This window comes from Daphnia magna, linkage group LG7 (assembly GCF_020631705.1).
Source record: "Daphnia magna isolate NIES linkage group LG7, ASM2063170v1.1, whole genome shotgun sequence".
NCBI lineage: Eukaryota > Metazoa > Arthropoda > Branchiopoda > Diplostraca > Daphniidae > Daphnia > Daphnia magna.
This window is the reverse complement of record NC_059188.1, coordinates 7,291,997-7,306,074: the sequence shown is the minus strand read 5'-3', so window position 1 is coordinate 7,306,074 and position 14,078 is coordinate 7,291,997. Positions and strand designations below refer to the sequence as shown.

Sequence of the window (14,078 nt, the reverse complement as noted above, 5' to 3'; positions counted from 1 at the left end):
ACACCATGTTTCTCATTTAGATCTAATTTCTTTTCTACCAAGAAACCAAATTAGCTGTTGTGTAAAGTCTGTTTATTTTATTTAATGTGATCAAGCATCGAAATCGGATTCCTTGCCGTTTTTTAACACAAACTTTCTGCTATTATTCTGTATGCTTAATAAAATTAGGGAAAGATGAGCGAATAGTGAAAGCAATTTTGAAATACAAGATCCCAAAACAGATCAGCTTAGCTTATCAACGCAGGGCTTCATGTCTAATTCTAATCAAATAAAAAAATATTTGATAGATTCAGCACAAAATTTGTTATTTTGTCCTCTTTTTAACCGATCAAGGGGGTATAGCTCAGTGGTAGAGCATTCGACTGCAGATACAGGGAAAGATAAGCGAATAGTGAAAGCAATTTTGAAATACAAGATCCCAAAACAGATCAGCTTAGCTTATCAACGCAGGGCTTCATGTCTAATTCTAATCAAATAAAAAAATATTTGATAGATTCAGCACAAAATTTGTTATTTTGTCCTCTTTTTAACCGATCAAGGGGGTATAGCTCAGTGGTAGAGCATTCGACTGCAGATCGGAATGTCCCTAGTTCAAACCTGGGTGCCCCCTTGTGATTATAATTGATATAATAAAAAAACTGAGTGAATTAGCTTACGTATTGTGGAATTTCCTAAACTATATGTAGGGGAGAACGGGGTCAAACTGGACAAAGAATTTCTTTTCTCTTTATTTAGATTTCTATGTTCTTTTTCTAATATTTATTTTTAGTTAATGGTGCAGCACCTCCTTGGGTAACTCCACAATTTTTTTGTAATTTTTAAGTCTTAAAATAAACGAGTTATAAGGATTTTAATGAAGTCGGTTTTTTAAAGTTTTTATTTAAACGGCGGGGCGAAACTGGACAGGTACGGTGTGAGATTGGACATTGCCAGTTTTCCTCATAAGGAGACATAAAATAAATTTTAAAAAAATATGGGTAGACTGCTTATTCAATATAAAATTCATTCATATTGAAATATTTGCAATAGAAATGAAAAATAGAGAGTTATGTCATTTTTACGAAATAGGGGGCTTAAATGGACAATTTGTAGGCGGGTAGAGTAAAATGGGAGGGCTTAACAGAGTATCGAGTATCGATTTGTCAAACGGGCGTATATGGCTTCTCCACAAGCACCTCCCACTCCAATATCGAAGTTGTCCGATATGACCCCAAAACTCTGTGTCCAAAATGACCCAACCCGGTGCTATTTAGTATTTCGTTAATAACTTAACACTGGAAAGGCATTAAAATTTAAGTTTTTTATCAATCATTAAAGAAATGAATTGGCTATTTCACATATCATTATTTTATTCACTTGTAGTGTTTTTCACTTTAAAAATGCTTACAGTAATAGGGAAGAATATTACATCAAACAGGGCCATTTTTTTAATTCTGCGATAACAAGAACAATAATGATTCAATTTTAATCAATATTTTTTCTAGAACGTTAAACATTGCAGTCTATACAAAAATTAAAAAAAAAAAAATTTTTTTTCCATAACATGTAGCACTTAGGGTCTTTGTCCAATATGACCCGTGTCCAAGTTGACCCCGTTCTCCCCTACTCAAGAAATACTAAAAAAATTGAGTTATTTCTGAAATTGTACGTACGGTTATTGAAGCACACCATGTTTCTCATTTAGATCTAATTTCTTTTCTACCAAGAAACCAAATTAGCTGTTGTGTAAAGTCTGTTTATCCCTGAGGGTATATATGTATATATACCGAAGGACTATAACAATTTTAGGGTGTGGGGTATAGAGGGTAGGGTAGTAGTAGTAGATCTCAGAAGGTTTAATGTCCATTATGTATTTCCATATACGTTTCTTCCCTGAATGACCAATCGTCCCCAAATTTTGTAAAAAACTCTGTCAAAATTTGATACGTGGTATAGTGGCTTTTTCATTTGATTCTATTACAGTTAAAAAAATTTAATTTGCGTAATTGTTACCTAGCTGGTTGCCGAATCCTAGGCAGTGAATTCGCTTTTGTTTGCGTAACCTTATAACTGTCAATGCTTTGCAGTCAGTGCAGAAGGCTGTATTACAGTCACTAAACAGTGTTTTCTTTAACAAAATGTTTTAAACAGTAGATTTTTATATATTTTTTTATATTGCAGTAGTAATCATGCTCGACAACAACAATAACAATATCGAGAAGAAGAACAGCAAAAGTTATTGGAAGTAAGTCTCTTGTATCTTGCACATATTTGGATTCCATTGTTTCAAATATATTGTGTCTTTTTCAGGTTGATGCTAGAAAACAGAGATTCGTAGAACGCAGAATGATAGGTGCTGGCAAGATCATGCTCGAAGATGAATCCACTATCTGTGAAGACATGCTTAATGCTTTGGATGTTAGTGGTCTCCAAGCAAAGGCAGCTGCTTTCAATGATTACAATTTCGAGGCACCTAACCGAAGTCCATTGGCAATAGACAATCAAAGAACAGCCATTCTTGAACTTCTAAAAAAAAAATGTCATCATTGTTAAGGGCTTTACCGGTTGTGGTAAAACCACTCAAGTTCCCCAATTTGTTTTAGATGAATGCTACCGAACCAAAACTCCTTGCAACATTGTTGTGACTCAACCAAGGCGCATTGAAGCCATTAGCATAGCCAAAAGGGTCTGCTATGAAAGAAATTGGACATTGGGAACCGTTGTTGGATACAACGGAATATTTTGTCACACTGTTATCACATTTACTATTGAAAGCTATGTGTTTACTAGGTTGGCATGAAACATCAAGTAAGTGAATCAACTTTGCTCACCTATCTGACCACAGGATGCCTTTTTGAAGCATTAGTAGCCAAAAAATCCCTTGAAAGCTATACCCACAGTAAGTTCCTGACTATTAGCTAAATTTTGTTATGCTAATGTCTGTTTCTTTTCCAGTCATTATTGACGAAGTGCACGAGAGGGATGAAGATACTGACTTCCTTCTCTTGGTCGTCCGCAAGTTCCTCCGTCATACGAGGACGACAACTAAAGTCTTTCTGATGTCAGTTACTTTTGATGCCGACAAATTTGGCCAATATTTCAATAGCCCCGTCATTGGAAACTTTCCGTTCACGTCCAAAAGACCATTTCGCAACGCTCCCATAATTGAAGTGGAGCACGGTGAACCTCACGACATACGCGTTTATTATAGTGAACATCTTCAAAAACTAGAGGTCAGTATACAATAGCATTTTTTAAAAAGAGCAATAAATGTAATATAATATTACGGTTTTCGTTATCAGTTTCTAGGGGGGAGTATGATCTACCTCTATGATAGCGTACCGGAAATCCATAAGCTCAAATACGAAGCGGTCGCTAAGTTAATTTCGGCTTTCGATGGCAGACGAGAGATACAGCGCTACGGTCGCCATCCAAAATCCAAAATATGAAAACATTTCCAGCAACCGCAGCGCAATACTTATATTCCTGCCCGGCGTCTGTGAAATAGAAAATATGCACAAAGCTTTGCTCGACTACGACATCAATTCTGATTTCGAGAACTGTTGGTACATCCTACCACTACATTCACAAATCACCAGTGAAGAGTAAAATCGCGTCTTCCAGCCAATGTCTAGTCTAGCTCCACATTTCAGTAATTTCCGGAAAATCATTCTGTCCACGAATATCGCTGAAAAATCGCTCACGGTGCCAGACGTTACCTACGTAATTGATTTCTGTCTCATCAAGGAGCTCGTCACGGACCCAGATACCAATTTGAGTAGGCCAGTAGGCCGGATACCACCGACGTCGGCAGATGATTATAGTGCTGGCTATACCATCAAGCCCCCGCCACAGTGCAAAAGAGAAAATGGCCGAGAGCCAGACAGCAATGGTATTTGACTTTGTTCACTCGGTCGGATTTCCATATCTTTCTCTCTTTTTCCTCCATCCGCGTTTAGATCTATCTATAAGTTCTCCGCCCGGTATTCTAGATAGTATACATTCTGACCAAAATTTGTCGTCTTGTGTAGCAGAGAAATCCCGTAGCTCAAGCTTGATTGAATCTCTTCTTTTCCACGGTGCCGCTACATCGGCTGAGTGCGGCAAACTGATGTTTCTCTTCTCATCAATAGCTTTTGTGCTCTTGTCTTGCTGCTTTGATGTTGATTACAGCATTTTCATTAAACAAATGGTCCGCCCTATTAACTTTTTTGTCTGCATAAAATTGTATGCCCCTATATGTAGACACGTGGATGACTGTATAGACCATCAACAGTCGCTTTCTATTGTTGAAATTGTGTTCCTGATTATTGACCAGTGAACCACAGCATCAAACTGGTCCAGTCTATAGTCGAAAATCGTCTCTATAGTTTGACAATGACGAAAGTAGTACAGCGAATGCGCAGCGTTAAAAAAGGGGGGACATTAACACAGCACTCGGGTGCGTATAGCGCACCATTATATACGATGCTGTTGTCTGGTTGTTGAACAAAAGTAAAAAGTTCCAACACCTTATCATTGCCAACTGCGACGACTATAAAATAGGGATTTTATAGGTGGCGAGGACGGGGTCGCTTGAAAAAAAAAGAAAAAATGGGAGAAAATAGAAAAACAAAAAGGGAAACCATCAATCAGTGTCGGCGCCGATCGAAATGGTAATCCATCGAAACTACCGGGATGGCGGAACTGCTGAGCTTCTATGGCCAAGGTAAGTTTTATACAGACATATCCGCTCAGAAGAGATGAGACATCAGACTATTAAGTTGATGGCAATGGAATGACTTGGAGAGTGTAACGCTCCATATCAGGCCATGCAAAAGGATTTTTTTTTCGTAGGCTATTGTGTGTCGGTGATTGGTGTGTTTACGTATCGCTTTTTCATAATGCAATAAAACACACAAGGGATATAATGCAGTTTTTAATTATGCCGACCTCTTTGCTTTATAGGACTATAGCCGAGAAGATGATGCCGTCAAGGCTAAAAATTGAATTGAACAAAATTGAACCTATAATTCTTTGCGCAAATAGGTTGCGTGCTAACAATGTATAATATTCAGCTATTTTTGGCCACAGTCATAAAGGGAAGACGTACATAAATGAAGGAGCGCTATACTCATCTATACGGATCCGCTTATCGGTAACGTGGCACACCATATGGTATAGCAACAGGAGAGGCCGAACGGAGGCGATTAAAAAAAGCATGGAATATTCCTAAACTTGTTAATAGCTTGCAAAGACAATGAAAAGAAAGAGATTGAGTTCAAGGACTCAGATTTTCATTTCCGAACTTACAAATCGACATAATTAATAATTAACAGTTCAACAAACAAGTTTGCAATGCAGAGCTTTCATATATGGTAGTGACTCTTCATACTTCATGGAATGCGATCTTCCAGATTTAGCTTGCAATTCAGCTTTCCCCTTCATAATAAAGGTATTGATGATTACTCTTCCTGTAAATTGTAAATTAGGTTTTTATAGTTTAATGCCAATTACTCTCTAATTCAAAACTAGTTTATTGGTCCAATAATTGACGCCAATAATTGACGCTTCTGTGAAAAGCGTAAGTTGAAAGACTTGGCTTGTTATTACCGAACATTTTGATAACGGTGACGTCATGAAACGTAACTGTGAAAGAAGACAAGACGGAGAACGAAGCAAGCACTATAAATTGATTGAAATTTAGAAATCTTGGATCCAAAATCTGTTTATCTTTGGCCCACGTTACATGTCTATGGACAATTTTTTTCAAAAAAATTGCCCGAAGGACATTACCGAAGGAATCTTGTTACAAAATTATGATATTATCACATGTTTATGACACTTTGAGATTGTAAAGACAGTTGGTTTTCATGATCTGTTTTCATCACATTCAAAGATTTTTAATTGTCAACAGGTTAATTACATCAATGGTCGCATGGCTTAGATGGCAAAGCGCCTGCCTAGTAAGCAGGAGATCACGAGTTCGAGTCTCGGTGGGACCTATTAGAAAATTCTAGTGAATATTAATTACTGTGTGAATCTTTAGGGAAGAAATAGATATCGTCTCTAAAACATTGTATAAATTGATATACGATATCTAGTCTAATGACAATAATTTTGTTACAAAATTATGATATTATCACATGTTTATGATACTTTGAGATTGTAAAGACTGTTGGTTTTCATGATCTGTTTTCATAACATTCAAAGATTTTTAATTATCAACAGCTTAATTTCATCAATGATCGCATGGCTTAGATGGCAAAGCGCCTGCCTAGTAAGCAGTTGATCACGAGTTCGAGTCTCGTTGGGACATATTAGTAAATTATTGTGTAATTAAATTTATGTGTTAATCTTTAGGGTTTAAAAAGATATCGTCTCTAAAATTTTGTGTAAATTGATATTCGATATCTAGTCTAATGACAATAATTTTGTTACAAAATTATGATATTATCACATGTTTATGATACTCTGAGATTGTAAATACTGTTGGTTTTCATGATCGGTTTTCATCACATTCAAAGATTTTTAATTGTTAACAGCTTAATTACATTTATGGTCGCATTGCTTAGATGGCAAAGCGCCTGCCTAGTAAGCAGGAGATCACGATTTTAAGTCTCGTTGGGACCTATTAGTGAATTCTTGTGTAATTAAATTTCTGTGTGAATCTTTAGGGTTTAAATAGATATCGTCTGTAAAAGTTTGTATAAATTGATATACGATATCTAGTCTAATAACAATAATTTTGTTACAAAATTATGATATTATCACATGTTTATGATACTTTGAGATTGTAAAGACTGTTGGTTTTCATGATCTGTTTTCATCACATTCAAAGATTTTTAATTGTCAACAACTTATTTACATCAATGGTCGCATGGCTTAGATGGCAAAGCGGCTGCCTAATAAGCAGGAGATCATGATTTCAAGTCTCGTTGGGATCTATTAGTGAATTCTTGTGTAATTAAATTTCTGTGTGAATCTTTAGGGTTTAAATAGATATCGTCTCTAAAAGTTTACATAAATTGATATACGATATCTAGTCTAATGACCATAATTTTGTTACAAAATTATGATATTATCACATGTTTATGATACTTTGAGATTGTAAAGACTGTTGGTTTTCATGATCTGTTTTCATAACATTCAAAGATTTTTAATTGTCAACAACTAATTTACATCTATGGTCGCATGGCTTAGATGGCAAAGCGCCTGCCTAGAAAGCAGGAGATCACGAGTTCGAGTCTCGTTGGGACATATTAGTAAATTCTTGTATAATTAAAATTCGGTGTTAATTTTTAGGGTTTAAAAAGATATCGTCTCTAAAAGTTTGTATAAATTTATATACGATATCTAGTCTAATGACAATAATTTTGTTACAAAACTATGATATTATCACATGTTAATGATACTTTGAGATTGTAAAGACTGTTGGTTTTCATGATCTATTTTCATCACATTCAAAGATTTTTAATTGTCAACAGCTTAATTACATCAATGGTCGCATGGCTTAGATGGCAAAGTGCCTGCCTAGTAAGCAGGAGATTACGAGTTCGAGTCTCGTTGGTTAAATGTTTATGGTCTGTTTTAATGTTTAGGGTTTAAAAAGATATCGTCTCTAAAAGTTTGTATAAATTGATATACGTGTTCCCACGAATTTGGAACCTGTCTCGTTTTCTCGCGAAAATGGCGGACTGAGAACAGTAGAGACTTGTATTACGTAATCGAAGCTGCAGACTGTGTCTGCACACTGTAAAAATGACGCTACAGACTCTGTACTCCAGACTAAAGACTAGCAAAACTATCGAAGGGCGGAGGACAGACAAGCATAAATGGAGGGAAGGGAAACAATAGCGAAGCGCGACATAAAGATGGCTTCGTTGCCAAATCAGGTAAACGCTTGTCACCGGAACATCCTCCCCCGAGGCCGGCTAACCGGCCGAGCTAGATTCCAGGAGACACAATTCGGTGATCCCGCGTCGAAATATTCCGGAAGGAAGTTGAACGTCGACGGCGCGAACACAGCCGTCTGATCCCGGGAACACCTTTACGATGTGTCCGATGTTCCATACGCCACGGCTAAGACTCTTGTTGATTTCGAGGACGACGTCGCCGACTTCAAAATTCGGTCGCTTCGTCTTCCATTTCTTCCTTGCCGCGAGAGATTGTAAGTAGACCGTTTTCCACAAGTCCCAGAAATGGTTGAGGACTCGCTGTAGATAGCGGTAGTGATCTCACGGCGGAGCATCCCCGAATGTCCCAGCTGGAGGATAAGCGGTAGGAGAACGATTCATGAAATCGTTCGGAGTTAATGGGCGGAAATCTGCTGGATCAGAGATCGCATAGGTGAGAGGGCGAGTGTTGAGTAATCCTGCGACTTCGTATAATAGGGTACGGAGTAAGTCTTCGGAGGGATACCGAAGACTATTTCCTTCTTGTTCTAACGCTCTATAAAGCGCTCGTTTGGTTGATTTCACCAAAGACTCATGAGTCCCACCAAAATGCGGAGTACGCGGCGGCTGAAAGGTCCACTCGATGCCGGAATCTTTCATAAATTCTGGGATTCCTTCAGAAGCGTGTAGAGGTTCTACTGCTTCTCGCAGCTCACGTTCCGCGCCCACGAAGTTTGTTCCGTTGTCGGAGTGAATAACGGCAGGCTTTCGGTACATCGCGATGAATTTTCGCAGAGAAAGCAAGAAATCCGGAGTAGAAAGCGACGGCACTAATTCAAGAAATATTGCCCGCGTCACCATGCAAGTAAAAAGGACACCAACGTTTAGCTGTCCGATTTCGGTAGAGACTCACATCAAACGGACTGAACAGATCGACAGCAGTCCTGGTAAAAGGAAGCGATCCTGCATCCAGACGCGATTCCGGTAGATCAGCCATGTATTGCTCTCCAGGCTTGGCTCGATTACGGCGACAGATCACACAGTCACGGCGGGCCTTTTTCACTGCTTCTCTTCCGCCGGTGATCCAGAAATGTTGTCGTATGTAGGTTAGTAAGAAATCCGTTCCTGCGTGCTTCAGATGTTCGTGGAAAGCACCGATGATCATCTTCGAAAACGGGTGCTTTCCTGGAAGGAGAGGAGGATGAAGCTGATCGTAAGGTAGCTTTGCTCGGCTCGCTCTGCCTCCAAGACGCAAGATTCCGTCGGGATCGAGTACTGGAGCTAACGCTAGCAGACTGGAAGTAGTGTGGAGCGGCTTTCCCTTCTTGATACGCTGCAACTCTTCGGCGTAAACCTCACTCTGGCAGCGTCTGACGAGGTCAAGAAATCTTGCATCCAACTTGGAGAGAGCGGCTACGTCACTAGGTTTCACCTCGACGCTCGTCCAGTCGAACACGACACTTTGATTTGTCGCTTGACAAACCCGACTCATCCGAATTTCTTCCGTACTGACCATCCATGGTAGATCCACGGGCCATTCATCTTCCGAGAGAACTAGGAAGTTCGGTCCGTCTATCCAGAGGGTAGGAAATGTCTTCCCGTCTAGAGTAGAGCGGGTGGCAGCATCGGCTGGATTGAGAATACCAGGGACGAATCGCCATTCTTCTGACTCTGTGATAGTCTGGATCTCGCCGACGCGGTTGCTGACGAAGACCTGGTGATTGGCGGCTGTGGCGCGAATCCAGTTTCGGACGGTGCTGCTGTCCGTCCAAAATCTCCGTTTCTTAATTTTGATTGTCAGGGCGGATTGGACTGTCACTGCCAGTCTAGATCCTAGCAGTGCAGCGTTAAGCTCGAGTTTCGGCACAGAAATGACCTTCCTCGGTGCGAGCTTGTTGGCGGCCCTCGCCTGACGGACGATTACCCTACCGTCGGAGTAGACGTTGCGGATGTAGATTACGGCAGCGTAGGCCTCCTCCGACGCGTCACAGAAGGTGTGAAGTTCAGACGACACTATATTGGCTCCATCGGGAAACAAACAGCGGGGCATTTCTACTGAATTCAGTTGTTTAAGAGTGACGAACCACTTGTTCCACCATGTCTGGTCGTCTTCGGCTACAGCATCCGTCCAACTCAAACCCTTTAGGCCTAGTTCTCGTAGGCGGATCTTGGCTCTCACGATGAGTGGAGAGGTAGTTCCCAGAGGGTCGAAAACGCTAGCTACGTTGCTGACTAAGGCCATACGAGTAAACTCGGTGTCGGGGAAGTTTGCGACCTTAAACCCGAGTGTATCCAAATGGGTGTTCCAAACGACGCCGAGCACCTTTTCCTCCGCATCTCCGGACAACGGGTGCGATGACGGTTGATCCATGGGGACTTCGGTTGTTATTCTTAACACGAATTCGCGCGAGTTAGAGATCCACCGTTGCAAGTTGAGATCGGCGTTCGCTAGTGCTGCCTTGACAGCGGTGGCTTCACTCAGGGCTTCTACGACGGATGGAGCTGAGCTTAAGTAGTCGTCTACATACATCCGTTCTTGGACAGCGGTGACAATATGTTCTGCTACCCCGGCATCCTTGACGATTTGACGGACCGCGTAGATGGCAACAAACGGCGAACAGCTTGCTCCAAAGGGTAAACGGTTCATCCTACAAACTGTCGGTTCGTCTGTTTCCTTGTCTCGCCATAGGAAACAGAAATAGTCAGCGTCACTGGACGCCAAGCGGAACCTGCTGAACATGGCTTCAATGTCGGAAGCCCATGCGACTTCTTCCTGCCGAAATCGGCTGATGACGGCTGCCAACGCTGGTTGCAGGGCCGGCCCACTTAAAATAGCATCATTCAGTGATTTCCCTCTAAAGGGAGCGGCAGCGTCGAATACGACTCGTAGTTTCGACCCTTTGTACACCCCGTGGTGTGCAAGGAAGTATTTGGCAGAGGCCGGGTCCGAAAGCCGGGAGGCGTATCCTTGGTCGAATGTCTTTTGCATCGCCCTCCGGTAATCTTCTTCAAATTTCGGGTTTCGGTCGAATCTTCTCAACAAACTCTTAAGCCGGTTTTCGGCTAACAGACGATTGTTGTGGAGATTCGGTTCTCCTTCTCTCCAGATGATCGGCACTTCATAACCAGTATCGAGCTTACGGATTCTTTCCTTCACGATTGACAGAGCTCTGTTGTCATCTGGTGAGAGGCATCTCGCTTGGCTTTCTGTACCGAAGTTTTCCGAATCGCAAAAGCGACGCATCTCTACCGCGACGTCTTCTAGGGAAATGCGACCAGAAATGGTGCAGGCACGAACTGCTGTGACGGTTGTGTGTTTGTTGGTAACTCCCCGGATGATCCAGCCGAGCCTTGTCCGAGAGGCAATTGGTTCGTAGTCTTTGCCTTCTCTAGTTTCTTTAACTCCTAGCAGGTGGATGTGGTCAATACCGATTAAAAGGTCTACCCTTCCCCCGACTTCTCCGGTAGGTAAATCTCTAAGGTGGGCCCATTCTTTCTTCATCCGATTCCAATCGGTGACTGGCGTTGGGCTGGCCACCACCTTCATGGTGGAACTTTCTAAAGTGACGATTTCGTCCGTCTCTGTGCGTAGTTGGAACTGGATGCGTCTGGATCTGTACTGGTTTACTACGCCTCCGGCCCCATCAATTTCAAGAATTTGAGGGGTACCCTGAATCTTGAGGGAAGTGGCGAAAGCACTTCTCATGAGCGTGGAATCACTACCCTCATCGACGAAGACGTTGGCTTCTTGCCAAGTTCCATCCGCCGCCTGGATCTTCAACCGCATCATGCCTAAGGCCACCCGTTGTCGATTCATCCGCGCGGTGGTAGAGCGTGCCTTATTCGTCGAAACCTTGATGGAGTCGTGCAGCAATGGGTGGTGCGAATATGGACAATCTTGATGTCTGCAAGCTCTCTTGGTGGTACAGTTGCTCGCGGAATGTTTCGTTCCAAAACAGCTGAAACATAGGCGATGCCTCATACAGAACGTGACACGCTCCCCAACGGTCATTGCCTTGAAGTCTTCACAGTCTGCTAATCGGTGCTCCTTTCCACATTTGAAGCAATAGGCCCAACTGGGTTTCTTGGGTGTTTCTTCCTCTGATGGACGTGATGAGCTTTGGTGAGTCCGTGCTTGACGAAAACGTCCATTCGTATTCGAAGTACCGTGTTGTTCAGCGGCCAGGGTGTAAGCATTTTGGTAGGCGGATGCACGATTACAGAGCCAGGAGCCAAAGGCATTCAAGCTCCGATGTTCTATTTGTCCTCGTCTCCCCTCGTTCCAGGCGAGACGATCGTGTAGGCTAAGTCTCTGGCAGACTCTTTCTATCTGGTCAGCTGACGACGTTTCGCCGATTCTACTAAGGTCGAAAAGGTGGGTTCGAACCTTTTCTGCGAATCGTTTGAAGGTTGCCGGGTCTTGCTTGATCTCCAACTGGTCCAGGGCTTGAAGATGAGCGGCTCGCATGACGTCTCGCCTACCGCAAGTTTGCTTCAAACGTGTAAGTGCTTCCATGTAAGCTGGTTTCCCGCCGCCCAAGCCGTAGATCACATCCAGGCAGTTGCCCCGCAGGTACCGTTTTAGCACCGCTAACTTCTCGCCGGGCGTATTCGCCGTATCGTGCACTAGCGCACGGAATAAGTCGATCCATGTGAACCATTCAAGAGATTTACCATGGAAAACGTCTAATTCTACCGCTACTGTTGAGCGAAACTTTCGTTGACTGGCCGTCGGTGGCAGTGTACCGGAACAGTACGCGTCTATCCAGTCGTCTGGTGCTTCTACGTTAGTTGCTGGAGGTTGCGAGAATTTTGTTCGGGGATGGAGGAGCCAGTCGGCGACGTTTCGTGTCGCGATCGGGTTGTAGTAGTGGGCGGAACTAAAGCTTTCTCGATCGTCGATGCTTAATCGCTGCAGATCTCTTTCTGCCTCCTCCGCTGCCGCACGTGCGGCATCTGCTTGCATTCGGGCTTCATGGGCTCTCTGTTGGGCGACTGCGAGCTCTGCTGCTCCTGCTACCTCGGGTCGTTCGCCAATTAACGACGGGGCTAACGAGTAAACGGGTTGCGCCGCGATTACGCGAATTTCTGAAGGCGGTTCATTGGCTCTTGATTCCAAATACTGTCGGGCTGATTCCCGAGTTTCGCCTATTTGCTGAATGTAGCGTAGGTGGATCGCGTCTTGTCTCTCATTTTCTGTTTTATCGGTCTCCGCGTTCAGTAGGTCTGTGTGTAGACGAGTCGTCGTGCTCGACAACAACCCTAGGTGATCGATCAGTCCCATGATGGAGCCTCGTGATCCGTGTGAAATAATCAGCGAATCAATTTGACGACAGGCTGTAGTTACTTGCTTACGTGTCGCTTTGCGCTGTCTCTTCCACGTTTCGATGTCGTTCCCACTCGGGATGAAGTTGCAGCTTCCAGCTCTGGCTATTTCGCCGTCCCTTAACGATCCTGGTGCCTCTGCCATGCTGATAGCCAGGGGCGCTTCTGTCGAAGGTCTTGTCTGGGAGATAAACTGAAAGCTAGTGCAGGAGGGCCTGCTGGGGATTTACTAGTAGAATAATTGCCAGATATCTAGCCTCAACGGCTGAGATAAAAACTTGGAAATTCACTTTTCTACTCCAGTTCGAAGGACCAAATGTTCCCACGAATTTGGAACCTGTCTCGTTTTCTCGCGAAAATGGCGGACTGAGAACAGTAGAGACTTGTATTAGGTAATCGAAGCTGCAGACTGTGTCTGCACACTGTAAAAATGACGCTACAGACTCTGTACTCCAGACTAAAGACTAGCAAAACTATCGAAGGGCGGAGGACAGACAAGCATAAATGGAGGGAAGGGAAACAATAGCGAAGAGCGACATAAAGATGGCTTCGTTGCCAAATCAGGTAAACGCTTGTCGCCGGAACAATACGATATCTAGTCTAATGAAAATAATTTTGTTACAAAATTATGATATTATCACATGTTTATGATACTTTGAGATTGTAAAGACTGTTGGTTTTCATGATCTGTTTTCATCACATTCAAAGATTTTTAATTGTCAACAGCTTAATTACATCAATGGTCGCATGGCTTAGATGGCAAAGCGCCTGCCTAGTATGCAGGAGATCACGAGTTCGAGTCTCGTTGGAACCTCTTAGTAAATTCTTGTGTAAATAAATTTCTGTGTAAATCTTTAGGGAAGAAATAGATATCGTCTCTAAAAGTTTGTATAAATTGAT

General features: G+C 42.6%; 2 protein-coding genes and 1 non-coding gene across 3 annotated transcripts; 2 read left to right on the top strand and 1 right to left on the bottom strand.

The window, feature by feature from the left end:
• The first annotated feature begins 538 nt into the window (after positions 1 to 538).
• Trnac-gca lies at positions 539 to 610 on the top strand. The gene has a single exon. It is a non-coding gene; the product is annotated as a tRNA-Cys (tRNA).
• Positions 611 to 2,662: 2,052 nt separating this feature from the next.
• On the top strand, positions 2,663 to 3,502 carry LOC123474168 (probable ATP-dependent RNA helicase spindle-E). Its single transcript, XM_045176085.1, has 3 exons — positions 2,663 to 2,878; positions 2,935 to 3,212; positions 3,282 to 3,502. The coding sequence occupies exons 1-3, from the start codon at positions 2,776 to 2,778 to the stop codon at positions 3,426 to 3,428; spliced, it is 528 nt and encodes a 175-aa protein (XP_045032020.1). The 5' UTR covers positions 2,663 to 2,775; the 3' UTR covers positions 3,429 to 3,502.
• A 4,693-nt stretch (positions 3,503 to 8,195) lies between these two features.
• Positions 8,196 to 13,323, bottom strand: LOC123474519. The gene is made up of 2 exons (XM_045176728.1): positions 8,736 to 13,323; positions 8,196 to 8,683 (listed from the first exon to the last, which is right to left on the bottom strand). The coding sequence occupies exons 1-2, from the start codon at positions 13,321 to 13,323 to the stop codon at positions 8,196 to 8,198; spliced, it is 5,076 nt and encodes a 1,691-aa protein (XP_045032663.1).
• Between the last annotated feature and the right edge of the window lie 755 nt (positions 13,324 to 14,078).